The sequence below is a fragment of the Musa acuminata genome, chromosome BXJ3-3 (genome assembly GCF_036884655.1).
Source record: "Musa acuminata AAA Group cultivar baxijiao chromosome BXJ3-3, Cavendish_Baxijiao_AAA, whole genome shotgun sequence".
NCBI lineage: Eukaryota > Viridiplantae > Streptophyta > Magnoliopsida > Zingiberales > Musaceae > Musa > Musa acuminata.
In genome coordinates, this window is record NC_088351.1 from 11,594,703 (window position 1) to 11,621,665 (window position 26,963).

Below are 26,963 nucleotides of genomic sequence, written 5' to 3' on the forward strand. Positions count from 1 at the left end.
AGGCTCTTTTTGAAATCATTAAGTATTTCTTGTAATCGGTTCTCAATTCTGATTTCCAATGCTTCTATTTGTGCTTTCACTGAGTTATTGGTAGCCATTACATAAGACTACAAATATATAATCCCCAATTCCTATTTTTGGTGTCGGGTCAAGGGCATCAATACTGCGGTGACTAGTGGCTGCAGCGGTTGTGACCGAACAAGGCGGGGATGGTTGAGTGGCCAAAGATGCAAAGGATGGTGGACTCAGTGGGCTGCGGCTGGGATTGCCCTACTTCACCTTTTCTTCCTTTCCTACTGCGGTGGCAACCGGTCGTTGCTCGCTAGTCGAAAGAAGAGGAAGCAGTTGTGGCGCGACTGGGAACAATGCTCTATTTATGCTGTTACGAGAAGGGAAAGTTGCTGTCGAGGTTGAGAGGCAGTAGTGGCGGTGCGATTGGGAGCAAGATCGCTGAGGGCGAGGAGCAGCAAAAGGTCGTCGAGGCTAGGCGCTGCCAGGGGGTGGTCTACTGGCCGGGAATAGCGATGGCGGCCCTTTCTCGCTCGAGCGAGATGGGGCAACGAGGAGGGAAGGTCGCTGGGCGGGGATCAGCGACAGTGGTGGCCAAGCGACCGGGAAGTAGCGGTGGCGGTGGAGAAGGAGGCAGTGAGGGTCATGGCAGGGATGCGGCGGTAGTTGTCATTGGCCGAGAAGTTACGATGGTGGAGAGGGGAAACAGGGGTGCGTGGCTGCCGGCGCCTGCTCAATTTCTCCGAGAAGCAGTGGCGATGATGGAGAGGGGGGGGTTGTTGGCAAGGGAGCAGCGGCGGCAACGAAGAAACGAGCGACGGTGGTGGAGAAGGGGAGTAGGGGTGCGGGCTAAAGACCCTAGGGTTTTATCATGGAAGGAAGGGGAGAAAGGGAGATGATCACTTCGAGAGAATCAACCTCGTTGATCACTTCGAGGGGATTGACCTCCTGGGGTTTGTCAAAAGACTTAATAATATTTCATTGTCTGCTGAAAAAAAATGGTTACATCACTATTTATAGAGTTCCACCTAGAGTCCACTAGGACTTGGACTCTTAATAATAAATAAATATTAAATAAACCTCTATTCGACTCTAACTAAACTAAACAAACTCAATAAACATTATTCAAAAGCTCATAAAATAAAAAGGATCCTAACATACTCTAGATTGGTTCAATGTAAGACTTAATCTTTCATCTTGTTGAAACTTACTGAATCTCTCCAATAGACTCCTTTTGAAATCATTAAGGGTTTTCTATAGTCAATTCTCAATCCTAGTTTTTAAAGCTTCTAATTGGGCTTTTATTGAGTTATCGATATCTATTGCATAAGACTACAAATCTGTAATCCCCAACTCTTGTTTTTGGTATCGAGTCAAGGGCATCAGTGCCCTGGTGCTGCTGCTATGACTGTTGTGACACCAATCAATGGCAGCGTTGTGGGAGTAAAGGGTTGCTGTGAGGATGCCAATGAATCCCTAGGTGCCGAGAGGCTAGGAGGCGATGATGGTGGTGCAGTTGGGGGCAACATTGTCGCGGTCACTATGTGGAGGATCGCTACTGTCAAGGGTTGGGAGGCAGCGATGCTCGCTGTGGTCGTTGCATGGAGGGATCGCTGCTGTTGAGGGCTGAGAGGCAACGATGGTGATGCGGTTGGGAGGAACGCCATCAAGGGCTCACTACGGTCATTGGGATGCAGTCACACAGCTACGGTCATTGGGATGCAATTGGGCTAGGCACTGGTGATCTTGGCCAAGGGCGACGAGGGGTGGTACTCTGGCCGGCAGCAACAGCAGTGGTCAATGGTGGGAAAGAAAAAGGTTGTGGGAGAGTCAATGGTCCTTACAAAAACCGTAGCCTCTGTGCAGCGGTGTGCTGAGCAAGGAAGGGCTCGATTGGGAAGCCATAGGGATCGCACGGCTGGTTAGCAATGAACGCCAAGTGATCGCGAGCGACCGAGGGCTAAGGCTGCGGTAGGGAGAAAGGGGAGAAGCAGCGACAACGACGAGAGGTGGACTTCTTTTTGGTTTGCTCGCTATGAAGCGGCGGCGGCGATGGTCGTTGGCCGGGAAGCAACGACGGCTAGTGACGATGGCTTGGCTGGAGGAAACGTTGGTGGCGATTGCTCGGTTTGAGGGATGGGAACCAGTGATGGGTCGCCGAGGGAGAGCGATAGGTCGCCGAGGGAGACGATCGCTATGCTAGGAAGGAACGTCGAGGGTTGCGACAGAGATGGGATGTGATGGCCGCTGGCCGGGAGGCAGCGACGGTGGTGGTGGCAACTAGCGACTGCGGTGGCCGCGGCAAGGACTATAGCTGGGCTTCTTTCTCACTTGAGAAGGATGTGGTTGCCGATTTTTTTTTTTTCTGAGATTCTGATAACTACGATAATACTACAGCGAGAACGTCGAGGATTGCTACCAAATGATAAGACCTTAGAATTTTATGAAGAAAGAGATGATCACTTCGAGAGGGTCGACTTTCTTGATCATTTCAAGGGAATCAGCCTCCTAGAGTTTTTCGAAAGATTGAATAATATTTCATTGATAGGTTAAAAGAAAATCCCTAGTTATAGAGTTTCACCCAAAATACTGATATTGACTTTTAATAATAAATAAATATTAAATAAACTCTTATTCAATTCTTATCGAATCCACTAATGACATATCAATCTGAGAAATAAAATACCAGCTGGTACAACTAATCCACTAACAATATCTAATCCTACATTGTATTAGAATCGCCTTCGTTATCAAGGATGTTGGCCAATAACTTCAAACAAAATCCTCTTCTAGTTTTTTCACCAATAGCTTGCTCAAATTAGAGGACAGATGGGATGATCCAGACACAGTAATTCTTTGGAGACAAGACCTATTCAAGTACTGCAAGTTTCTTGGGGTTAACATGCCAAGAAAATATTTGCTATTATTCTCACATCAAATGAGAAATAATAAGTAGAAGCCTTATACATTAAAGGAAAGCTTATTTCCTAAATAGCCCTAGAAATCAGTGATGAAGATTAACTCACAGCTTGCTTCCACTAATCTTGAAAAGGCTTTTTTCCATGGCCTTCACCTTCTCCCGCAGGACAAATTTCTGAACCTTTCCTGTTGAGGTCTTTGGAAGATCTTCAAAAACAACAGTGCGAGGTGCCATGTAATGTGGCAGCTTGGCGCGGCAGAATTTGATTATATCTTCAGCATTAGCACCAGAACCTTCCTTTAACTTCACAAAAGCACAAGGTGTCTCTCCCCAGTGCTCATCTGGACGTCCAACAACAGCTGCCTCGAGGACTGCAGGATGACTAAATAGCACAGACTCCACCTCGATCGTGCTTATATTCTCCCCACCAGAAATTATGATATCCTTTGAGCGATCTTTCAGTTGTATATAACCATCAGCATGTCTTACACCAAGGTCCCCAGACCGAAACCATCCCCCAGCCATTGCTTCCTTAGTTGCACTCATATCTTTGTAGTAGCCACACATGATAGTGTTGCCTCTGAACATTACTTCTCCAATGGTTTTAGCATCAGCTGGAACACTCTTCATCGTAACTGGGTCTTTGACATCTACTTCCTCTAGTCCAAGATGCTGGAGACCTTGCCTGGATTTTAGTCTTGCACGCTCCTCTGCAGGGAGCGAATTCCACTCTGGCTTCCATGTGCAAACTGTACCGGGGCCATAGGTTTCAGTGAGGCCATATGAGTGGGTGACATGGAAACCGAGCTCCTCCATCTTGAAGAGAACATTGGGCGGTGGTGGTGCAGCACCGGTCATTACATTGATCCTTCCAGGCAGTGGTTTCTGATCAGCGATTGAGGCATTCACGATCATGTTAAGAACTGTTGGTGCACCACCCATGTGGGTTACCCTGTGCTGGGCAATGTTATCAAATATAGCCATTGCAGAGATATTTCTCACGCAAATGTTTGTGCCACCTTGTGCTGCCATGCCCCATGTAAGGCACCAACCATTGCAGTGGAACATGGGCACAGTCCACAGATACACCGGCATTGCAGTCATGTCATTCAGAAGGATGGTTGCAACAGCATTCAAGTAGGCCCCTCGGTGACTGTAGATAACACCTTTGGGCCTGGATGTAGTACCAGAGGTATAGTTCAGAGAGATTGGGTCACATTCATCAGCAGGCCATTTGATCTCAAATTGTGGAGATGCCGTCGTCAGAAGAGACTCATATTCCATATTACCTGAAGCAGCAGAACTACATCCGGTTGATTCTGAGATCATGACCAGAAGAGGCAGCTTTACTTTTTCAGCAGATAAAAGTTTGAATGCTCCTTGGACGACTTCAAGTAACTGGTGGTCAACAAACATGACTTTAGGCTCACAATGCTTGAGGAGGACAGATACCATGGCCGAGTCATGACGTGTGTTAAGTGTGCAGAGAATTGCCCCAGCCATCGGGACACCGAACTGTAATTCGTACATTGCCGGAATATTTGGAGCAAGCACAGCCACCTGATTAAAAAGTCCAGATGGTTATAACAGTGACTGAAGCCACTGAACATGATGTGTCAGCAACAAAACTACGACATCCAATTGCCAATTAAACTTGCCTCCTTTTGCAAAGCAGTGAAAGACTACAGGACATTCGAAAGTGGAATAATTACCAAAGGTATACTACAGCAACAAAAAAGAAAACAAGCCATAATAATGAACAAGAGATGTTTTAGGGTCAGATAATATAGAGGCAAGAGAGACGATAGCTTTGGTGGAATTAAACCTATTCAAGTGTCATAAAGAGATTAATTTCATCAAAAAAAATATTCATTTACATCAAGAGGAAGATTCATTACATCAAGAAAAAAAAAAGATTAAATATCTATGAAAGGATAAGTCAAATTGATTATTGATTCTTAAAAAGGTTTCTTGAAAGATAATGATTCATTTTGAATATAATTAATGTAATATATACTTGGAGACTATATAAACCCCATATGTTAGGTCATGAAACATATAGAGTTTCTGAAATTGTAAAGAGTTTCTTAAGAGAAATATAGAAGATAGAATTTATCCTACTTTTCCTCTCCATTCTTCCTATCAACTTCAACATTTGGTATCAGGGCATAGATTAAGCTATGGTCTCTTCCCCAAGTACCATCCAAATTCAGATCCCCAGATTGACAAAAGAAAATTATGATATATGATGCATCCAAATGAAGGTTCTTCTAGACTCCCAAGATGTATGAGAGTTTGTAGAAGATGGATATGTTGAACCAAATCCGGTAGAAGAATGAGCAATGAATGCAAAAGCAAGAAAGCAACTCAAAGATAAAAGGAAAAAGGAGAAAAAGGCTTTATACACGATCTACCAAGGGCTTGATGATACAATGTTTGAGATCATCGCTCTAGCAAATACTTTAAAGGAGACTTGGGAAATACTTCAAAAAACATTTGGTAGTGTTGATAAGGTAAATCTACAAGTTTTACGAGCCGAGTTTGAAAAATTACAACAAGGTACTTATGAAACTATTTCTGATTACTTCTCAAAAATCATTTCTATTGTTCATCAAATGAGACGAAATGATGAACAAACAAGTGATCAGAGAGTAATAAAAAAAATACTGAGATCTCTAGATCTAAAATTTGATTTTATTGCTGTTGCGATTGAAGAATCTAAAGATTAAAAAAAAAAAAAGTCTTTAGAAAAACTTATGAATTCCTTTCAAGTTCATAAACAAAAGATTACAAAAAGAGGAGAAGACAAAACTATGGAGCAAGCACTATAAACAAAACTTACTTTTGAAAATAAAGATGAATCAAATTCTCAAAAAGGAAGAGGATGTGGAAAAAAAGGAAGAGGAGGAAGAAATCAGACCAATCAAGAATCTCCAAACAACGAAGATGGTGGAAAAAATTCTAACCAAAAAGGCAGAGGTTATGGTCGAGGCTCTGGACGTGGTAGAAACTCTAAAAGGTCTGAAATACAATGCTATATTTGTAAAAGGTATGGACATTACTCCTATGAATATTATTATAATCCTAACAACCAAAGTGAGAAGGCAAATTTTGTTGAAGAAAAAAAAAAAAAAAAATCAAGTTTTGCTAATGAGTTATGATAATTTAAAAGATGATCAATCTATGACATGGTATCTAGATACAAGAGCCTCAAATCACATGTGTGACATCAAAGAGTTATTTTCAAAAATAGATACAAGTTATTCCGGGAACATTATATTTGGTGATTTGTCTCAAAGACCAATAAGAGGCAAATATAAAATTCTCTTTGAACTTAATAATAGCAAAGAATTATGCATTTCAGATGTTTATTATATTCCTAATATGAAAAATAATATTCTAAGCTTATGATAATTACTTAAAAAAGATTATAATATTGAGATGAAAGATATGACTCATTCAATTCGTGACAAGAATAAAACATTGATATCACATGTGAAAATGGCAAAGAATAGAATATTTCCTCTACATTTATATATTTTTTATCAATCAAATTATTTTAAAACAGATATTGTGGATATTTCTACTCTATGACATCTTAGATATGCTCACTTAAATTTTGAGGCTTTGAAACTTCTAGAGAAGTATAATATGGTGATAGAAATGCCAAGAATTGATCGTCTATCAAAATTATGTGAAGTATGTATCATGAGTAAGCAAGAAAGAAACTCTTTCAAAGTCAGAAGAACAAAAAAAGCATGGCATCGACTTGATCTGGTGCACTCAAATGTTTGTGGCCCTATCAATCCAGTATCGCTTGGAGGAAGCATGTATTTTCTTACCTTCACTAATGATCATAGTGGCAAAACTTGGGTTTACATGTTAAAAGAAAAGAAAAAGTTTTAAGCAAATTCAAATAATTTACGAATTTGGTTAAAAAATAAAGTTGTTGTAAGATTAAATATTTAAGAACAGATAGGGGTGGTGAATATATATCAAATGAATTTAAAAGTTTTTGTAGAAATAATGGAATTTTACATCAATTCACCATGTCATACATACCTCAACAAAATAGTATCTCAGAAAGAAAAAATAGGACTATCCTTAATATGATCCATGTTAAAGGAAAGAAAAATTCCTAAAGAATTTTGAGGAGATGTTGTTGCTTGTGCTTTATATGCTTAACAGGTTTCCGACAAAGCGAATTAGTAATGTTACACTAGAAGAAGCATGGAGCTTACAAAAATCAAGAGTTGATCATTTGAGAATTTTTGGAAGTGTTGTATTTGCCCGGATACTAGAAGAAAAGAGAACAAAATTGGAGGATAAAAGTTAGAAATGTATTTTGCTAGGTTATCCTAAGAATTCCAGTGGTTACAAACTCTACAATCTTATCACAAATAAAGTTATGATGTCAAGAGATGTTGAGTTTGACGAACATCAGATTTAGAACTGGAAAAGTGATGAGCAGCGTAAGAAAGCTATAACTTCAGAAGATGATGAAATAATATAAGCAAGCACCGAAGTGGTTTTGCTGGAATCATCACCTAGATCAGCTAGGTCACATGATTCAAGAAGTCCGATTATAAGAAGAACAAGATCGATTTAGGAGCTATATGATGTGACTTGAAGGATTGATACTAATAATGAAGAACTTTTTTTATTTTATCTTTTTGCACGATATGATCTATTAACCTTCGAAGAAGCTTATAGAGACGAAAAATGACGACAACCTATGAATGTAGAGATTCAGCCATTAACAAAAATGATACATAGGAGCTTACTATACTTCTAGAAGACCACCAAGCTATCGGTGTTAAGTGGATCTTCAAAACAAAATAGAAATGCAAAAGAAGAGGTGGAGAAATATAAGGCCTGATTGGTTGCAAAGGGATACAAACAACAATATGGGATTGACTACGAAGAAGTATTTGTACCAATTGCTCGATTGGAGACAGTAAGATTACTTCTCTCTCAAGCAGCTTCTTCTAGTGTTTGTCATGCAATCTGGCTAAGAAGATTACTCCAAGAACTTCATATGCTACGGGAGAATTCAACCAAGATTTATATTGATAACAAATCAGTTATTGCCTTAGCCAAGAATCCAATCTACCATGAAAGATCGAAGCATATCGACATAAGATTTTATTTCATGAGATATCATATCAAAAATAAAGAAGTGGAGCTACATCATGTCAAGACAAATGAACAAGTAACCGATATACTTACAAAACCTCTCAAATTTGAAATATTTTAACAACTTCAAAAGAAACTTGGCATGTTAGATGGAACAAGTTTAAGGGAGGAGAATGTTGGAATTAAACATGTTCAAGTGTCATAAAGAGATTAATTTCATCAAAAGAAATGTTCATTGCATCAATAGGGAGATTCATTACATCAAGAAGAAAAAATAGATTAAATGTCTATGGAAGGACAAGTCAAATTGGTTATTGGTTCTTGAAAATGTTTCTTAAAAGAGAATGATTCATTTTGAATACAATTAATGTAATATATCTTTGGAGACTATATAAATATCATATGTTGGGTCATGAAACAGATAGAGTTTCTGAAATTGTAAAGAGTTTCTCGAGAGAAATATAAAAGATAAGAGTTTATCCTACTCTTCCTCTATTTGATAACTTCATCCCTTCTTCCTATCAACTTCAACAAGCTTCACACACAAGAATTAGTTGAACAAGTTCATAATTTAAACTCATGTCAACTTGTTTAATTCATTTCCAAGAAGTTGATATGCAAGGAGATTACTTACTTCCAGTATTGGACATACTCCCAAGTTTCTAGGAAAAATTCCGCCCCTTGTTATTTTTTTTTACGGAGCATTTTATATTATGTTAAGGCCAAGTTGTTTTATGGCATGATAGATAGCATGCCCATACTCTTACAGCAAGGCATGATACCTTGCCACGCCGGCTGCGATAAGCCAACAGTTATTCTAGCCACCTCCTATATGGACAACCATCACTTATACCAGACATCTGTCTAGCATTTGCGTTTCGAACAATGCTGACACATGCCGATTGGCAGAAGTAACATCCATCAAGCCATATTCAAAGAAAATTCATAAAGATAGCAAATATATCATATGATATTTTCCTGACTGAAATAGAATAACATCATAGGAGGACCCTTAATTGAAGAACCAATGGTTTACAAACAAAAAATAAAAATTAGTTGAACTACTCGTGTGCAACAAACTCACCAACAACGGAAAGAAACCAAACATGAAATAAAAGAACAAATTGAAATAATGTAACGCTTAGGTCATGATTTACAATGTGTCTCTAACAGCCAAGACTGCTTTTCTATCAACAAGACGATGAGTTCTATTCACTTCAATCTTTTTATCTCATAAGTTAGGACATGTGACATGCCTATAAAGGATAACCAAGATTGCTTTCCCATTAAAAGGTGCATGAGGTCCATGCAGTTAGATCGATGGATGCTCCATATATGCATCTGTCTAGGTTCTTAATAGTGAAAGAGCTAGGAAGGGCAAACCTAGAATTACAAATTTAGTAAATATTCCAGTCAATTGTCTGGTGCTGCATTCCATATCAAATACTGCAATACTATCTAGTTGGACAAGTCATTGTCATCCCCCGTATGTCCTCATACCACTCGAATTTTATATCACCAAACATTGACTGTTGGAAAGGTCAATGTGATCCGGAATTGATTTATCTACTGTGAAGAGCTCCATCTCATCTCATAAATAATACTAAACAGAGATACAACCATCGAGCATACTATTCTGGCCCACTAAAATTTCTAAGCAGCTGTTTCATACTAATCATAACAAAATAGAAAAAAAGGGGAACAATCCAGCGACAATAAAATCATAAGCAGATAATGTGAGAGCAAGCATCAATATCGAACTAATAATCTACAACAAGTGTAATTAGGAAGAGGAAGAGATAATTACGACGTCGCCACGGGAAACCCCTAACCGGGCGAGAGCGGAGGCGAGGCGGAAGCAGCGGCCCCGCGTCTCCCTCCACGTGTAGGCAACGGAGCCATGGACGACGGAAGTCCGGTCGCCATACACGAGGGCGGCGCGCTCCAGGAAGCTGATGGGCGACAGGGGAACGTAGTTTGCCGGGCATCGGACCGATGCCTCCATCTCGTGCACTCGCAGCTTTGGTTAGCGCCTCCCGGGCGCGCGGTGTCTATTTAAGGAGAGGTGGGGCGCAGGGGGGGAAAGCTCGATGGGCGCGGCGCAGAAGGCGAACATTGTCGCCTGGCTCGCCCATCAGAACAGATGTACTCGCCGACCAGAACAGATGTACTGTTCCGCTTCTCGTTACAGGTCATTGCTTACGCAGACATCATGAAGCCATTGGCATTAAGACCGTGGTGATGGAAGTGACCTAAAATTAGTTACTGTGAGTGGCTTGATTTTTATATTTTTAAAAATTATATTAAAATTTTATACTTGTTAGTCTAATAATTTTTTTTATTTTTTATTTTATAAAATTATCTTTTTAATGGATCGTAATATTTCACTTTCGTATGTATAAATATCTCGACATAAATTTTTAAAATTTAAGGATCGAAATATTAAAAATAATTAATTATAAAAATAATATATAATTAATCTTGAAAAAGATGGGATTACTATGAAATAATATCACATAATCGAATCAATGGGATGCGAACATGATCGTATTAGCCGATGATAAATAAATAAAACATACATGAATAGATCAGATCATCTTTCATCTGCTTATTTGAACTTGACAATGATGAATAGTTTGATAAAAAAAAAAATTATTTATATTTTTATGCCATTTAGTTCTAAGTTCTAAGCTCGCAAAATTAATTGTTGATTATGCTTAAAGAATTAAAAAGATCCAATTACAACATAAAAACAGAAATGTTCGTTTTGAAGTAGACAAACACAAGTGGCTTGCGATGTCACCTACAAGGGGACCTTTTTACCTGCATGGGAACTACTTGAACGCTCGCTACGTGTCTGAGAGTGAACACTAGTGTTCATTTGGGCAAGCTGCATTGTTGCATTGAAGTACTATCCATTTCTTTAGATTGTTAAAGCCATCCACAAGTCTTAAAAACACTTCGTCCCGAGCACTGGAATTTCCACCCATTGTCTCAAAGTTACGGACTGGTCTGACTGGTACAAAATGCAAGCAAAATGCCTACCTTCAGAGCCTACGATGAGTCTGCTTGATCACAAAGTAGAGTTACAACTTCAGATACTGATTTGTTTGGTACCAAAGATCCTAACAATTTTTCCAGCTAAGTGTGCCGTATATAACTCTGCTAGATTTAATTCAACTAAATCAAAGCTCATGCGGTTGGAAGACCACAAGTGTGCCAAAGCTCAACCTATAACAGTGCGCCAGATGAACAACTCCATTTCTCCAAAACTTCTATCTTAATTAGACCAAAATTCAAAGAAAAAACAGGAGACAAACAGTCTTAACCAAACAAACCTTTCTGTAGACGCATGAGTATTCAAGCAAATTATCTGGGGAGTAGCATGAGCAGCTTGCAACTTGTAATTCTGGCTGTCGGTTGAAACTGTTTTCTTTTATTGGAAATTAAATGACATGCCTTTACATTGTGCTTCACAAGACCCAAAACATAATTGCTTTGGCTATTGACAATACATGAAGGTCCCAATCCATAAAACTCGGCCAAAGGAGATGGTTGACGCTTGCCGAAATTTCCTGCTCCATCACAATTAGCAGATATACAAGAGTACAGGTGGGTTTTTTTTTTTTCCCTGCAATGGTAACTGCCTGACTTATTCCATGCAATGCCAACAAAAATGCCAATCTTATAGTGCATAGGCTTGCAATTTTGGTTCTCTCTGCAAACACATAATGATGTCCATGGTGAAATCTAGCGACTCTCCGGTAAAATATCCTCAGTCCTTAGTGATCCACCTACGTCCATGGATCTCATACCGACCATGACCAAGATCACTACTGTCTCCACCTTCCGCACTTGTATATCCTGATTTTCTGCGATGTCTTCTTCCTCTTTTAGACCCACTGTCGCTATTACTTCCATACAGTAATGGGTCATCGATCCCACGAACAACCCGCCTGGAAGGAGGAGATGACCCTATGCAACTATCATCCTTAGTTCTCAACTTCTTATCATGCTTTCTTATGTTCTCAGAGATCTTGTGAAGCTTCTCATTGAACCGTGTGAAACCCTTCTCCATGGGCTCCACTGCATGGGTGACTGTAAACTTCAAATCATTTACAATCTGCAGAAGACAAAACAAGGTTCTGTAAAAAGATCAACTACAGAAAACGTAGAAAATACCATTATAAGCAGATAAGTTTCTCCTCCTGTGTTTGTTTCCCAAAACAAGATGTATACCACTTTTCTGCAAGATTTAAATCTGACCTTCAGGTTGATGTGCCATACATACACTTCAATGTCTATCAACTTCAAAGGCATCTTTACCTCAACCAATAATAAGTAGCACCAAAACTACCACAATTATGATTGTTTTCATCTCTAATAGAAAAAAACAAACAACCTATGCTAAAAAATTTTAATCTGTCCTAAGGATTCTTCAAATTCATCTGAAACATGATTGGATTACAACTAATCAGGTTTTCCCCCACAGGCGGAAAAAACAGTCACTTAGCCTCCTCTTCTATTCTGATTTATAAAGAGATTGACAGCAAGTAACCATGGTAGAACCAAAGATAAGACTACAACCTTTGACTAAAGAAACCATGTGACCTAGAGTATGGTTTGTGTGATGGCACAGAAATTATGAATACCAACAATGTTGCACTTCCCAGAGACGTTTTAAATGATTATCTCAATTTCTTGGCTGTCATTTAAACTATAACAGTTAGGAGCAATGATCTCAACTTGCAAGCCACTGCCAATCAAATTCCATGTACTAGGGCCATTGACCATCCCAGATTTATAATGAAGTTTTTTACTTGCTATGCAGATAGTGAAGTTAGCATCAAAAATTAATTTATACAAGTCATACAAGAAAAGGTGAACGGAATCAGAAATTCCATGGTTCCAGAAGCACATAATGCTAAAACCAATTGGAGAGAAAAAATATGCTAGATGTAAATGAACCTGTAGGTTAAATCAACATACAGGCACCTTGCACCATCAGTTATGACCCTTCTTCGAGTGGACCCCATTTTTGTTATTGTAGGACCTTACAAGAATAGCAGACTTGTGTGCAAGGTGTGTGAAACTTGATGTTGCTTAGGCAAACATGCAAGTCTACTACCCTAGAGCGGCAGTTTGACTGAACAAGGAGCAAAGATACTGAAATGCAGGAAGACTAACAAAATTCCTAACCAATCCTTAGTTTGAAGGACAACACTATTTAGTCAAGCATGAAAAAAGAAAGAGAGAAATTGGCACAAAATGGAACAAAATAGTCAACATGTAATTTAATTTTAGTACTCAGAACACAGGATATGCATAAAAAGATCAGTAATATGTTTCAGCTTTGCTATGTAATGGAAAAGAACACTTTTTGGGTAGATAACAAAAGCCCACATCTAAATTTGATATAATGAACAACACTTGCTGTCATACCAACATCTACCAATCCTCATATGGAAATGCAAACTGCAAAAAAAAAAAAAAAAAAATCCTATATCCAGATATGTGTCTGATATAATGAGAGTGCTTAGATAGAAGAGCCCTAAAATGAGTCCAGATTGGAATTGTGAACCTTGACAATAAGAGCATGGTGGCATGTAATATGAGAGAAAGACTAACATACATATTCTCCTCCTCCAAGAACAACATCACGAACACTTTCTCTAATGGCTGTCGTGCTCTTGGTACCAATATCAGGCTGGGGAAGTCTAAGCTTTGTAGGTCTTTCACAGTCTCTGACCTCATCAGGGTCTAAAGGGCAGTCCAAAGATGCATAGTTTCCAAGAACTGATACACCTCCAGCAAAGCAGACATCCATTAACTTGTATGGCTTGGCAGGGAACACATAGAGATGGACAACGGAAGCAACACACATCTGTGCTGGAAGAACAAATGGGTCTATTAGAGTTTTTGCCTTAGTTTCCAAAAATATAAACTGAAAATAAGAACATTTTACAAACTGATCATATAGAAATTCCATGGAACTTGCTACAAGAAAACATGTATGAGTGCAATTATGTAGGTATCTGATTGCTATAAAGAATAAGAAAAATTAATAAAACAACACCAAAAAATACACATGATAAATTATTACTGCATGTTTTATCAACAATCAACGGCTTTCCATTTCTTATAAAGTCGAAACAAAATAAACAGACTATAACATTTTCTTTAACATATACAAAACAAAACAGGAGCCAATGTCATTGACAATGTAAATTATTACATAAGCTCAATCCAATTCAAGGCACGGACCTAATCTGTGGAAATTATAAAAAAGCAAAAACAATATGCTAGATCAATGAAACAACAAAAAGTACCTCTATACAAATAATGAAGTCCTGAACACTTGATTTGAACTGTAAACCTTGGGCAATAGGGCTCTTAAACAAACCCCAACTATAAAGTAGTGCAATTGCCACATCTTGCCACCATGTCAAAAAGACGATTGATTTGAACATCAGGAATTTAGCCAGTGGTTTTATATGAGCTAATTCATCTGATGTCGCAGCATAAAATTGGACTAAACAGTATAATGCCCATGACTGACTGAAATTGAGAACAACAGCCATGTACGGGTACCTACAAAATCAGTAAAATCTCATAATTTGTCACATTGCATCAATCAAAATCAGACACTTAACATGTAACACGCAGATGATGAATATTATGACAGGAAACAGTCTTTTCCATATGGCGAAAATGCATACCATGATTATCATCTGAATGCTTCACATTCTGCTATCTACAATAGAAGGCACCACATTGAATTTCAAAAAAGATTTAAAGCAACTTATAGATAAGAAACACAGCAAAAGCACACTAAGAGGAAAATCAAGCACAGACAGGATGATTTATTCTAGTCATTCGATGTTTAACTTCAGTCAACCTTATTAATTGACAACTTTGGAGCATAAGAACTTTGTAATTTATGATAGACAAACTGGGGAAGACAATGAGTTAAAAATAAATGCTACTTAAGTTTTCTCAAATATATACAGTTAAAACAGCACTTGTTTCAATGAACCACATCATATCAACTTAGCCTTCACTTACCCGCAAGTCCATTTAAACTCCCCATCACAATATACTCCAAAAGCTTCAAAAAATACAGCTAAAATGGCGGTTACAGTCTTTATTATCATCTGTACAAAAAAGATAACACCACATGAATCGCACCCTTCACAGATAGGTATAACAATTTTCAGGTAAAAAAACTTACATATTGGACAATTCCAATTTTGATAATCTGGTAAAACCACTCGCCTAGTCTCCATGGCTTCAAAATATAGTTCATCAGAAAAGGATGCTTTATGACTCCCTTCTCAGAAGCATTCTCTAATAAGGGTGTATTAGAAATTGTGGCACCCTGCCTCTTCAAAAAATCGATTGTTCTCTCTTCCCCACCTAAAGAAGAGCAGGACTGCAATCAGAAATTACAGCTAAATCCTATCAGGGAAAACACATTACACACTCATATCAATGATCAATTAAATATCTACCATCAAGCTGGAAGGCTTAGGAAGTTCCTGACTATGTTGATGACTATGTTGCTAACATCTAACATATGTAATACAAAAGCTACTAAATGGTCATCCTCCACAAATAAGCACCTGTTTTGTATTTTTAAATATTTAAAGTGTTAAACACATTAATATGACCATCTTACTGCATAACACCAAATGGAAACGAAATCTTGGTGATCTAAATAATCATGTGACCAATTGTTAATCTTCTAGAAAATTGCATCTAGCGATATAAAACTAAAAAGTCTCTTTTTTAAACTCTATGATGATCCCAGCATGTCGCTCCACCTAAAGTTCTGACAAAGCTTCTGCCAGTTTAATGAAATTTTCCCGCAGCCAATAGTAACCTGGTGCAATAGTAGTAACTCCTGGTTAAAAAAGTCAAAACTGGACACTGAGTTTTATGCTCATCCAAGTTTAAGAAAGACTCAAAACTTGCATAGCCTGGTCAGTTAAGGAATAGCCATGAAGATGTGTGACAATCCATATGCTCAATGCAACAATAGAATGTATATCAATTATGGTATCAAGATGACCTTGGTTCATCTTCATGATTAAAGCCTGATATAGTGAAGTATTAGGTGAAAAAGAATGTTTGATGATCAACTATATCCTCTCTAAGATAGATGCACGATCATGAAACTTTTCTTAATAAAGCAATCATTTCTGTTCTATTCTAAGGATGAGAACTAACTGGCATGCAAGGTTGCAAATTATCAACACCAAGAAAAACATATCATAGACTTTCTCTAAATGAGAAATATCAAACCATCAGGAAACACAGGAAAATGCAACCCACTAGCCAATTGAGCACAAACGACTCATTGTGAACATAAAAAAATGGATAAAACATATATATATCAAGAAAGAGATCAAGTTTGAAGGAGAAATGACACAAATAATCTTCATCGACAAATAAGAACTAGAGACAGATCATCTAACAGGATCTTCTCTAAAAAGGAGGCATACCCAGGCAGGCAACAAGATATCTTCCAAAGCAATACATGGCAAAGGCCTCATAACAATCACGCAGAATCTCACAATCAACACTGACCGATGGATTCACCAGTGATACATACTACAATAAGAACAAAAAGAAGATTCAGCAGTCTTTCGAACATATAATTGCAGCACCACCATTATAAGAAAGTGTCATATATCACTGAAAAGAAAATTTCATCCTTTAAAATTGTTGTTGGTGTTGGTTAGCAGTCAAAAAATGCATATTGTACTTGTATCTTTAATTCAAACCCCCATATCTTCTTTAAGACTTTAAGCCAAAACCCTCAAGTGATGACAAAACTCACCAACTCAATGGCATACCAATGGTCCATTAAGATCACTACTTTTTAATTATGCTCCAGTGACTAATGATCTTACCGATTCAATGGCGTAGCAAGGAACCATTAATATCACGCCAATTAGAAACTTCTGCTCCTGCAAGAATGTAGGCCAAACAACAATAAGATTACAAGATAATAAGTACTCCAAGCACATATTGAACAAAAGAAGAGAAGAAGTCGAGCAACCTCGGGGTTCTTGTATGCAGAAAGGTGTTGGAATAGAAGGAACATGGAAAGGAAGAGTGTGACAACTACCGAAACACCACCAACAGCCGTGGCCCATATGGGCGGGGAGTAAGATAAGAGACTCTGGAATAGCTTCTCCGTTATCTTCATGGGGTAGAACGACTCTCAACTTCCCTGAGAACTCACAGCTTCTGAGGATAATTCTAACCAAAAATAGATCGTCGAACACATCTTTATACTCGATCAGTGGACTGCAAGCAAATTCAACAAGTGTTCATCAATATTCAGCCTCATAGGTCAAAAGAATGACCAAATTTGGCGACAAAACGACTCATCAATTGTGCCAAATCACAAGATCGATCACCTTGCAACAAAGGGTAAACCCGAGAAGGTAACAACGCATGTTAAGAGCCCACAACTCCTCAATCTATTCAAACCGCAATCTAAACCCAAATCATGAGAACGAGAACCGAAACCAACCAAAAGATTTCACATTGGATCAAGAATCAAAATAACCGCAGAATCGCTTCGCGGAGCTGGAATTGGAACAGACAAAGAGGAGAAAGATCAAAACCTAGAAGGCAAGGGGTGGAGAGAAGGGGAATTAGCGCGCGTGCCGTCCGCCTCTGCACCGATCGAGGCATCGCGGTTCGAAGTCCTTCCTCTGGAGGACAGAGGGAGGCGATGAGATGCCACTTGGCCGGTGCGATTGGAAACGAACGGACGGCAGAGATCTGAATCAAGATGCGATAGCGGTGTGAAACGTAGCAAGGGGTGATTGTGCGTCTTCGTGATCGCGATGGACGGTGGAGGAGCGACCTTAGGATAACTCGGTGAACGGTTGATGGAACGCTGTATCGTACTATTTCGTGGCGAAATAATTCCTTTTTTTTAATCTGTTTTCTCGTGTAAAAGAATGAAAATATAATTCGAATATTAATTCTTTTTTCGAAAGGAATAAAGTTGGATGATTTTTCTAAAAAAACCTATATTTTAGATATTTTTCAAAAACATTCCTTTTGTTTTCTTTCAAACGTTTTTTTTTTTGGTCAAAAATTTTCACTCGATTTTTTTACCAATTTTTAACTGTTATAATATTTTTCGTTTATAATATTTTTAATAATATTAAATCTTATCGTGCTTCTTTAATTGTCATTATTCATATCATATTTTTAGGCTTATAGCTAATTTGATTGTGGTCATAAGTCTATTAAGATCATTCGTAGTGTTTTTTTATTATTATAGTGACCAAAATACAGTAACAAACAAAAAACATTATAATAGACCAAAATACTGCAACAAATGAGAAAAGTTTTAGGACTAATTTAAGTTATTTTTAAATTATGAGTACTGTTTGAAAAAATAAAATGAGGTATTGATTGAAAAAAAATTAAAATATGAGTTTTTTTTTTAGAAAATCATCTAATAAAATGTTGCCTTTTTATGTGACATAATATTAGAAGATTTACGAAAGACTTACATGTCATTAAGGTGATTATAACAATTTTATGATGTCATCAAGGTAATTAAAATCATCTAACTAAATTAAGCTGGATGAGTTAACAATCAAATAGTAACAAAATAATCATATTAGATTCAGGTCTTCTTGCACTATAACAATGAACCTCCTATATCCCAAACATTAACCCCATGTTTATAGGGTTTGTATATGTGAATAAGCATTTTCGACCGTGTGATTATAGTTTTATTCTTAATTATTAATAGGATAATGACGAATAGTCTTATAGTAAATTTAGAGGCATATGGCTTATAATGTGTATGTATTGATATGGTCATTATTTTCAATAAATCAGTATTGTAAAATTCAATGACATGTCACAATGAACTTTGGAGATGAAAAATATAAATGATATATTCTCTTGTTAAGCGGATGATTATAAGAATAATATTTTATAAAGCGATCTTCTAAAATATAATTTCGTTCAAGATTTACTAAACAAATATTTACGAGTCTTTGATGTCTACATATACATGCTAACTTGATGAAAAAAAATGGTTTTACTCAATAAATCATGATGTTATCCTTTATATGAAGCAAGATATGAACATCTTCTATCCTTGAGCCGAAGTAAAGTATTGGACATAGACTTTTAAACGCATACTAACTTAAACGGGCATGCGATATATATTTTCTTCACTTTCAAAATAATAACTACCCTATCTGAATTTCGAATATTCAACAATCTCCTTTTTTTTTCTTCTGGATGTGATAGTACTCAAGTGCTGAGCTAGTTTATACATTAGAATAAGCATATTACTATCAATGTCCATCTATAGCCACATCAGATCGAATCGTAATAGAGTAGAGTAGAGTAGTCCAGCTCAACAATGTTCATGTTTCGTATATCATCCACCTCATTTATTCATGTGTGATCCAACTCCATACATTCAAGAGTTGAAATATAGTAGTTTATGGTCCATCCTATACAAGAGAAATTGGAATTTAACTCTATGCTAGGTGGCTGTTGTGATTTCTAGCCATCCTTGGGCACATCAATTGGGATCGGTTGCAGAGCAACTATCCTCCTATCCTGAATTTGCTCATAATTTTCATGAACAACATTTCGTTTCTTGAAGCATCCAAAGAGTCGATAATCGCATGCAATTAATAGATGATAAATGGTGTCAGTCCCTTTTAAAATCATCAGATCTCAGATGCATTTGGATGTGGGTATGAATCAGACATCATAATATACTTCTGCTAGCTGCATCTGAAGTCATAATATTGGGAAACCATTGGCTCGGAGCCACAGTCATGCTAGTGAGCTCCAAAAGGCTGTTCACAGTTGGTGATGACTACCGGACAAGCCTCGGATAGTGCTCAGCATGATGCTCTCCCCTTTCCGCTCTCTGGAATCTGGTCTCCGTTTAATAAGCCGTAGCCGACGTTTGGATCAAGTGACAGTGGAGCTGTAGCAGGATATGTAATCCGTACTGTGGGTTTCAGATTTAGATCCTGAATCCCTGAGACGAACGGTTCCAACTTAGCGTAGGGGGGGGGAGTATGAACACCGAGGAACAGACAAGAAATGTTACACAGAATCACATACAGCTCAGTATTCTTCAAATTGCATTTTAATTCCCAGGTCAAATAGTTCCATGCAAGCAGTGGTGTTTGTATTGGAGGGTAGGTAGGTTCGTGGTTGATGGAAAGACAGGGAGGCTCCAAAGTGAGTGCCTGTGGATGAACAAAGATGTCGTGAAGGAATTCTCTTCCTTTTGGTTTTCTTCTCATTCATGCAGATGTCAACTATGTATTTTGGTTGATTCAATTAAATAGGAGGCGGAAGAAAAGGTTTGCCGTACCAATCTATCAGCTTACGTGTGCTGTGGTGTGATGCTTTCGATACGGGTCGTACGTCCGACGCTGCATCAGATTCTGGCGAATGCAATCGCAGCGCGTGAATCTCGAGATGCGAGCAGCCGCTCAACAAATCCATCCGTGTACGCTTCACCCGCGTCGGTCGAAGGTGAAATGGAGAGGGGTTCCATGGCAGATTGACTCCGCGTCTTCGACCGAATCAGAGCCTTGGGATGTGGGGAGGAAGCCACATGCCCTGGACGCAGGAATCACCTTCCTGGTCCACAGCATTTGGCTGCCCGTCACCGTCTCGATGACAGCATGCATCTCAGGTTCCTCGTCTGCACGCCCCCCATATCGCTTGCCAGTTTCAAACCCTCCCCCCCCCCCTTGCAAGCCCACAAGCTTATGTCAACTTTGCTTGGGTTTATTTTATGGAGAGTTGCTGATGGTTGGAGAGCCCAATGGTGGTGGGGACCAATATGGAAAGATTCCAAGAGCACAGAGCCAAGCTTGATGACAACAAAACTTGTGTCAATCATGCATTCATCCATCGGGATTCACTTGAGATCCTTTGGGGAGAATCAGGGCATGGAAGGGGAGGTCAGGGCCTGTGTGCAAGGTGATCTGGGGTTTGTGGCAGGGAAGAGGAGGAGTTCATGGTGAGCCCTTCTTCTTGAACCACATCAACCGGGCTTCCGAGCAGAAAGCCCCTCTTGGATTTATCTGAACGGGAAAAGGTGCGTCTTTTTCTTCTCTTGGGGGGATGTGTGGCTCAGAGGGGAAAGGAAACCCCTTGTTGGAATAAGTCCCCTAAAGATTAGCTTTTGCTCCACCAGCTGCTCTCTTTTCTCCAAGGTGTGCTTGCATCTGTAGTTAGTGGTTTTTATTCTTTCCTTGGATTCTTGCGTTGAGCTTGAGGGGAGGGGGGGGATTGATATCTGCTTTTCCACAACGAGAATCTCTTGTTGTGCCTGCAATCTTGACCAGCACAGTGAGTGAAATGCTCGTCGTTCATGTGCCAGTTTGCAGTTAGGAAGTCATTGAGTGTTGATTGTTTCTGCTTGGCTGGAATTTCTGGTATCTCTTGATGACGATGATGATGATGCAGTTCTTGGGGTATGGTTTTAGTAGGTTCATGTGGTGAGAGATTTCAGTGATGGAAGCTGTTCCTCAGCCTGATAATTCGCGTCTGGTTGGTATTGAAGAGATCTCGGTGATGGAAGCTGTTCCTCAGGCTGATACTTCGCTGGGGCGCAATCTCGCAGATGGTGCTGCTGATTTGGATTTGCTGGATCAGCTGCTCTCAGGAGATGGCTGGATGGAATTTCCTGATTGCCCTGATGCCTTGCAAGCTGGTACTCCTGACTCCATGAGCCCCTTCAATTCTTTGAGCTTTTCGCCTCTCTTTGAGGTCAGCAATAGTAGTCCCAATCCAGATCGACTGGATGGTTGGAACCAGGATGATATAGGAAGGTCAGTTGTATCTACATGTCCTCCTCCGGATGAAACCCGGGCTGAAAACATCGACAAAAAGCAATCCCTCAATCCAAGTTCTGTTAGACGGATCGTGCTTTCAGTCGACTCTGGTGATCTATGTTCAACAAGCCCGAGCTCTGCACCAGGAACAAGCTGGTGGATTCAACCAAGGGAGTCTAATTTTTCTGTAAAAGAGAAATTCATGCAGGCACTTAATTACATCAAGGAGAATCAAAGGGAAGGCGATGCCCTAGTTCAGTTATGGGTGCCTGTTAAGAGAGGAGACCAATTGATTCTTACAACCTACAGTCAACCTTTCTTACTAAACCGAAAATGTGAGAAACTCGTGAATTATCGAGAGGTCTCCGTAAACTACCAGTTCTCAACTGAGGAGAACTCTGGCAAGGCATTAGGCTTGCCTGGCCGGGTGTTTCTAGGAGGATTGCCGGAATGGACCCCGGATGTTCGGTTATTTAGCAGCTATGAGTATCCACGTGTAGATTATGCCCAGCGGCTTGATATTCGTGGCAGTATAGCACTTCCTGTGTTTGATCAGGGTAATCGATCTTGCTTGGGTGTTGTGGAGGTTGTCATGACGACACAAAAGATAAATTACACTTATGAACTCCAGAATATTTGCAGTGCTCTTCAGGTTAGGTTTTTTTTCTCCTCTCTATATCATTCTTAAGCTTCTATATATGAACTTTCCCTACTGACTCTATTTTTTACTCCGAGCTTCTATTTTCTTGATATAAATTTTATTTAAGCACTAGAGTACAGCTATGTAAGGTATTTGTGATCCATTTCCTTTAGGAAGCCCTTGAGCTATTTGTGGTAGATATGACGAAATGACAATTTAAGAGCATCAGCTAGCTACTATTTCAAATTTTGCTAAAAGACACCTGGTATTTGCAGGCAGTTGATCTTAGGAGCTCGGAAGTTGCGAGTGTTCCACGCTTTAAGGTGAGCCAGTAGACTACCCTATAGTATTATTGTTGAAGTATCCTACTGATTGCAGCACATGATGCTCTTTTCCAGGTAAGTAGTGGTTCATACCAAGCTGCTTTACCTGAGATTCTAGAGGTTCTAAAAGCTGTTTGCAGGATGCACATGTTACCATTAGCTCAAACTTGGATTCCGTGCATTCAACAAGGTAAAAAGGGCATCCGCCATTCCGATGAAAACTATGGGTATTGTGTCTCCACTTGTGATGATGTTTGTTGTGTGAATGACCCTTCTATGACTGGATTTCATGAGGCCTGTTCTGAGCATCACTTGCTAAGGGGACAAGGTGTAGCTGGTAGAGCTTTCACTACCAATCAACCATGCTTTGTGTCAGATGTTACTGCTTCCAGTAAGACAGAGTATCCGCTTTCTCACTATGCCAAGATGTTTGGTTTAAGAGGTGCAGTTGCAATACGACTGCGAAGTATTCTAACTGGAAATGCTGACTTTGTATTGGAATTCTTTCTACCTGCTAATTGCATACTGATCGAAGAGCAGAAACGGATGCTAAATTCATTGTCAGGCACTATACAACAAGTTTGCCAAACTTTACGGGTTGTCACATCTAAGGAGCTGGCAGATGAGGCTATGTTACAAGTGAGTGAAACAATTCCTAATTTTTGGTTGGCAAAATCTTCTTCTGAAGCAGAACCAGGACAAAAATGTGACACTGACACTTCACTGGAAGCTCATAAGACGGGAGTGTATGAGAATACACCACCTTGGTTCACAAGTGCAATGGGAGACTCAAATAAGAAAATAAGCCATGTTTTTGAATTTAAGAAGCATGGAGTTGAACGATTTAGTATTATGACTGACAGAGATCACACTGAGGTGGTATTGCCTGCAGAAAAGATATCCTCAAAGCTTAGGCAGCATGAACAAGGCTTTGCAAAAGATATAAGTGATACTGAGAATTCTTTCAATTTTGATAGTAGCTGTTCTGAGGCTACAAGAACAACAGAAAAGAGGCGCAGAAAAACAGAGAAGACTGTCAGTTTGGAAGTTCTTCGTAAATATTTTGCTGGTAGCTTGAAAGATGCTGCAAAGGGCATTGGTGGTAAGATTCATTCTTTATTGGAAAAAAATCAACTTGCATCAGATAATTAATATTTTTTCCGTTTCATTTGTGCTATTGTTTTTCTCATTTCTTCTTTTTTTCTCAAAAGAAACTGCCTCCACCAAATGTAGAGATACTAACTTGTTCTTCATTTTGTTCTTGCAAAAGTTTTCCATGTTTTTGTTGTATGAGAAATCCTAGCTTCTAGAGCCCCCAATACAAACTTCCTTAAATTCGACTAGGATGAAATATTTTATATTAAATAAAAGCATGTAACAGAAAGAACCTTTTTTCTTGTTAAAGCCCGCCTCTTCTGATGCAAAGTGTTGTTTTATTATCGTTGGTTTAATGAAGTTTTATTATCTGCTTCTGGACGACAAGAGTAGAATTATCAAGCCTTCCACATATCAAAACACTAAATTGTATCAGGCACCTCTTTAGAATCTGATAATTACAAGCAGATATACGAGTTGAGTATGACACTTTCTTTTGATGTCCATATTAATATTCTGATGGGCTGCTATATTCAAGGGATGATTTGTATTCATGGATTCATCATGTCAGTTATTTGGAAAATTTTATCTTTAAAAATCTAAAAATTTCCATACATTGCCTAGATGTAAAAACCATGAATCAAATTCTAAATCTCATTAACTTAAACATCACCATTTTTTGTAAACAAATATAATGCTGCATATATTATAAAAATGACCAAATATTTGATAGATTATATGGCCGGATTAGGTCTTACTGAGATTAGCAAGTATAGTTAAACAATCAGATTATTGGACCAAAACCCTAGTCCATAGCTGGCTTAAGTTGGATTGGATCAAAATCGTAAGATTTTATTTGACTTGTTGACAAGCCTAATCTTTAACTAAGTCTTCCCGTTCTGTTAGGATTTTGTATGGGACCTGAGCAATATGGATCACAATTGATCAATCGTGTAAACGATGACTAGGAATCTTCATTAGTGTTATTCTTCTTGTTTGTTAAGTGGGGTAAGGAACAAGCTCTGGGCATCTTTGGTGGTTATGATGCAAGTTCTTTTACTTCTTAAGATGATAAAGATGCGAGTGAAATAAAGAACTCAAGCTAACTTTTCTATGCTAAATAGTAAATATGAAGTATGTGAACTTTGTTGCGAACTTGTTGGTATATTATGAACTTTGTAACTTCAATTGCCCACATGATTTAGATTTTCTTGTTTTGGCTGTAGTAGTGATAATGGATTATTAGTTTAATGTACAATCATATATGACTGATAATGCTGTCGTCTATCAACATTCCATGTTTCAGTGTGCCCTACTACTCTGAAAAGAATATGTAGGCAGCACGGGATAACTCGCTGGCCTTCACGAAAGATCAAAAAAGTGGACCACTCCTTGAGGAAACTGCAAGTGGTTATTGATTCAGTTCATGGTGCAGATAAAGCCATTCAACTCAGTTCCCTTTATAAGGATTTCACAACAGCACCTGTCTCAGATAAGAATTCATCAGGAGACTTCCCAGTTTCCAGACCAAATCAAAATGATCATCCAAATGCTGACCATCAAGACCTAGATGCTAAAATAATCCAACCCAATTTGTCATCTTCTCACTCATCATCATCATGCAGTCCAACATCCACCTCAAGTCTCTCTTCTTCAAGTGGCGAAAAACAGTGTAATCAGAGTGCTGAACCAAGAATGAAGCAAGAAGTTAACATGGAGGAAAAGATTATTGACATTCTTCATGGAACAAATGGTCAGATGGATTTGCATCTTCCAACTAAAAGCACACAGTTATCTCCTAATAGATTTCAACATCCAAAGTCACTCAGTGAGCATTGTTCTTCTGGAAGTTTGTCTCCTTCAGATAGTAATAGAAGCAGTTGGATCAGAGTAAAAGCCACATATGGTGCAGAAAAGGTTAGGATGCGGCTACATCCTGCTTGGGGCTTCGAAGACTTGAGACAAGAGATCTTAAAGCGGTTCAATATAGGCATTGAGCATTCAGTAAATCTCAGGTACTTCGATGATGAGTCAGAGTGGATTTTACTAGCATGTGATGCGGATCTTCAGGAATGCATCCATATCTACAGATTATCAGGTGCTCAGACAATAAATATTTCTGTCCATCCAGTCGCTAGTACTCTGATCAGAACATCGTCATGCGGCACAGGATTGAGTTCATGATTAAGAGCCTCTAATCTCAACCAAAATTGGTCTTTCAAAAATGGAATTTCAAAGTTAACATAATCTTTGCAATGATCTATGGCCAAAAAGAAGGAGCCTGGATTTTTCAGCAATTGACTGAGGAACATGCTAAAGCTGCACGGAGAGACACAAAAAAAATGTGTGATAGCCTGATTATCCGCCTTGAGTCCATAGTTTGACGGTACCAGAATTGCTTGAAATTGGTAGAAGTTGAGGACGGACTTGGGATTTGGGACTAAGTTTTTCTTTTGTTGCTCGAGTGTCTACTGAAGCTTGGAGGGTTCGGAGATCTGCAAGGGCTTGAAGATGTTATTTCGATGCATCGAGTATCAGCCCGACGGTGAGTGATTACCTAAAGGAACTTCGATCGTGAACAAAGTGAGCTACTTGTAAAATAGCCACTCAATGGCTCCTTTGAGTGATGGAATAAACATTTGATGTTCCTACTGGCAGCAGGCAAGTTAAAGAAATTGATGCCACAGAAGCTATACCATCAATCACAACAGTTATATCGGCCCCAAGAAGCCTAAAAACAGATTGACGAAAGCCCCTTGGAATCAGAACGGTTCCAGAGCTATAGAAATCCCAACCGTAAGGCAATTGGAGCAGTATTCTTTTGTGATCATTAGGTCTCATGTCATAGTTTGACCATTTCGACTTCATGTCTCCATCTTTAAGCCATATATTGATAGCATCATGACTTAAAGTCTTGAGATGTTTGACGTGGAATGCTTATATTACATTGGAATGCTTAGATTACATTCCATGCA

General features: G+C 38.8%; 3 protein-coding genes across 7 annotated transcripts; 1 reads left to right on the forward strand and 2 right to left on the reverse strand.

Moving 5' to 3' along the window:
• Positions 1–2,887: 2,887 nt before the first annotated feature.
• On the reverse strand, positions 2,888–10,274 carry LOC135633730 (butanoate--CoA ligase AAE1-like). The gene is made up of 2 exons (XM_065143581.1): positions 9,873–10,274; positions 2,888–4,489 (listed from the first exon to the last, which is right to left on the reverse strand). The coding sequence occupies exons 1-2, from the start codon at positions 10,068–10,070 to the stop codon at positions 3,032–3,034; spliced, it is 1,656 nt and encodes a 551-aa protein (XP_064999653.1). The 5' UTR covers positions 10,071–10,274; the 3' UTR covers positions 2,888–3,031.
• Positions 10,275–11,479: 1,205 nt separating this feature from the next.
• Positions 11,480–17,853, reverse strand: LOC135634399 (protein LAZ1-like). 5 transcript variants are annotated; one of them, XM_065144834.1, is made up of 9 exons: positions 17,704–17,853; positions 17,130–17,380; positions 16,981–17,037; positions 16,570–16,678; positions 15,297–15,481; positions 15,131–15,219; positions 14,395–14,656; positions 13,698–13,949; positions 11,480–12,188 (listed from the first exon to the last, which is right to left on the reverse strand). In XM_065144834.1, the coding sequence occupies exons 2-9, from the start codon at positions 17,277–17,279 to the stop codon at positions 11,841–11,843; spliced, it is 1,452 nt and encodes a 483-aa protein (XP_065000906.1). In that variant the 5' UTR covers positions 17,280–17,380; positions 17,704–17,853; the 3' UTR covers positions 11,480–11,840. The 5 variants fall into 5 exon arrangements, with proteins under 5 accessions (XP_065000906.1, XP_065000908.1, XP_065000910.1 ...); XM_065144836.1 differs by lacking the exon at positions 17,704–17,853 and adding an exon at positions 17,494–17,697; XM_065144838.1 differs by lacking the exon at positions 13,698–13,949.
• Positions 17,854–20,905: 3,052 nt separating this feature from the next.
• Positions 20,906–26,963, forward strand: LOC135633509 (protein NLP1-like). The gene is made up of 4 exons (XM_065143041.1): positions 20,906–22,582; positions 22,846–22,893; positions 22,969–23,995; positions 25,295–26,963. Exons 1-4 carry the CDS (start codon positions 21,611–21,613, stop codon positions 26,170–26,172), a joined length of 2,925 nt encoding a protein of 974 aa, XP_064999113.1. The 5' UTR covers positions 20,906–21,610; the 3' UTR covers positions 26,173–26,963.

Coding starts and splice junctions, on each gene's coding strand:
- LOC135633509 (XM_065143041.1), top strand. CDS start 21,611: ATGGAAGCTGTTCCTCAGCCTGATAATTCGCGTCTGGTTGGTATTGAA. Junction 22,894..22,968: donor CGAGTGTTCCACGCTTTAAG/GTGAGCCAGTAG, acceptor GCTCTTTTCCAG/GTAAGTAGTGGTTCATACCA. Junction 23,996..25,294: donor TGCTGCAAAGGGCATTGGTG/GTAAGATTCATT, acceptor TCCATGTTTCAG/TGTGCCCTACTACTCTGAAA.
- LOC135633730 (XM_065143581.1), bottom strand. CDS start 10,070: ATGGAGGCATCGGTCCGATGCCCGGCAAACTACGTTCCCCTGTCGCCC. Junction 4,490..9,872: donor GGGTTTCCCGTGGCGACGTC/GTAATTATCTCT, acceptor CTTTTTAATCAG/GTGGCTGTGCTTGCTCCAAA.
- LOC135634399 (XM_065144834.1), bottom strand. CDS start 17,279: ATGAAGATAACGGAGAAGCTATTCCAGAGTCTCTTATCTTACTCCCCG. Junction 16,679..16,980: donor CTTGCTACGCCATTGAATCG/GTAAGATCATTA, acceptor TTCTTATTGTAG/TATGTATCACTGGTGAATCC. Junction 12,189..13,697: donor TTCTTGGAGGAGGAGAATAT/GTATGTTAGTCT, acceptor TGTCTTCTGCAG/ATTGTAAATGATTTGAAGTT.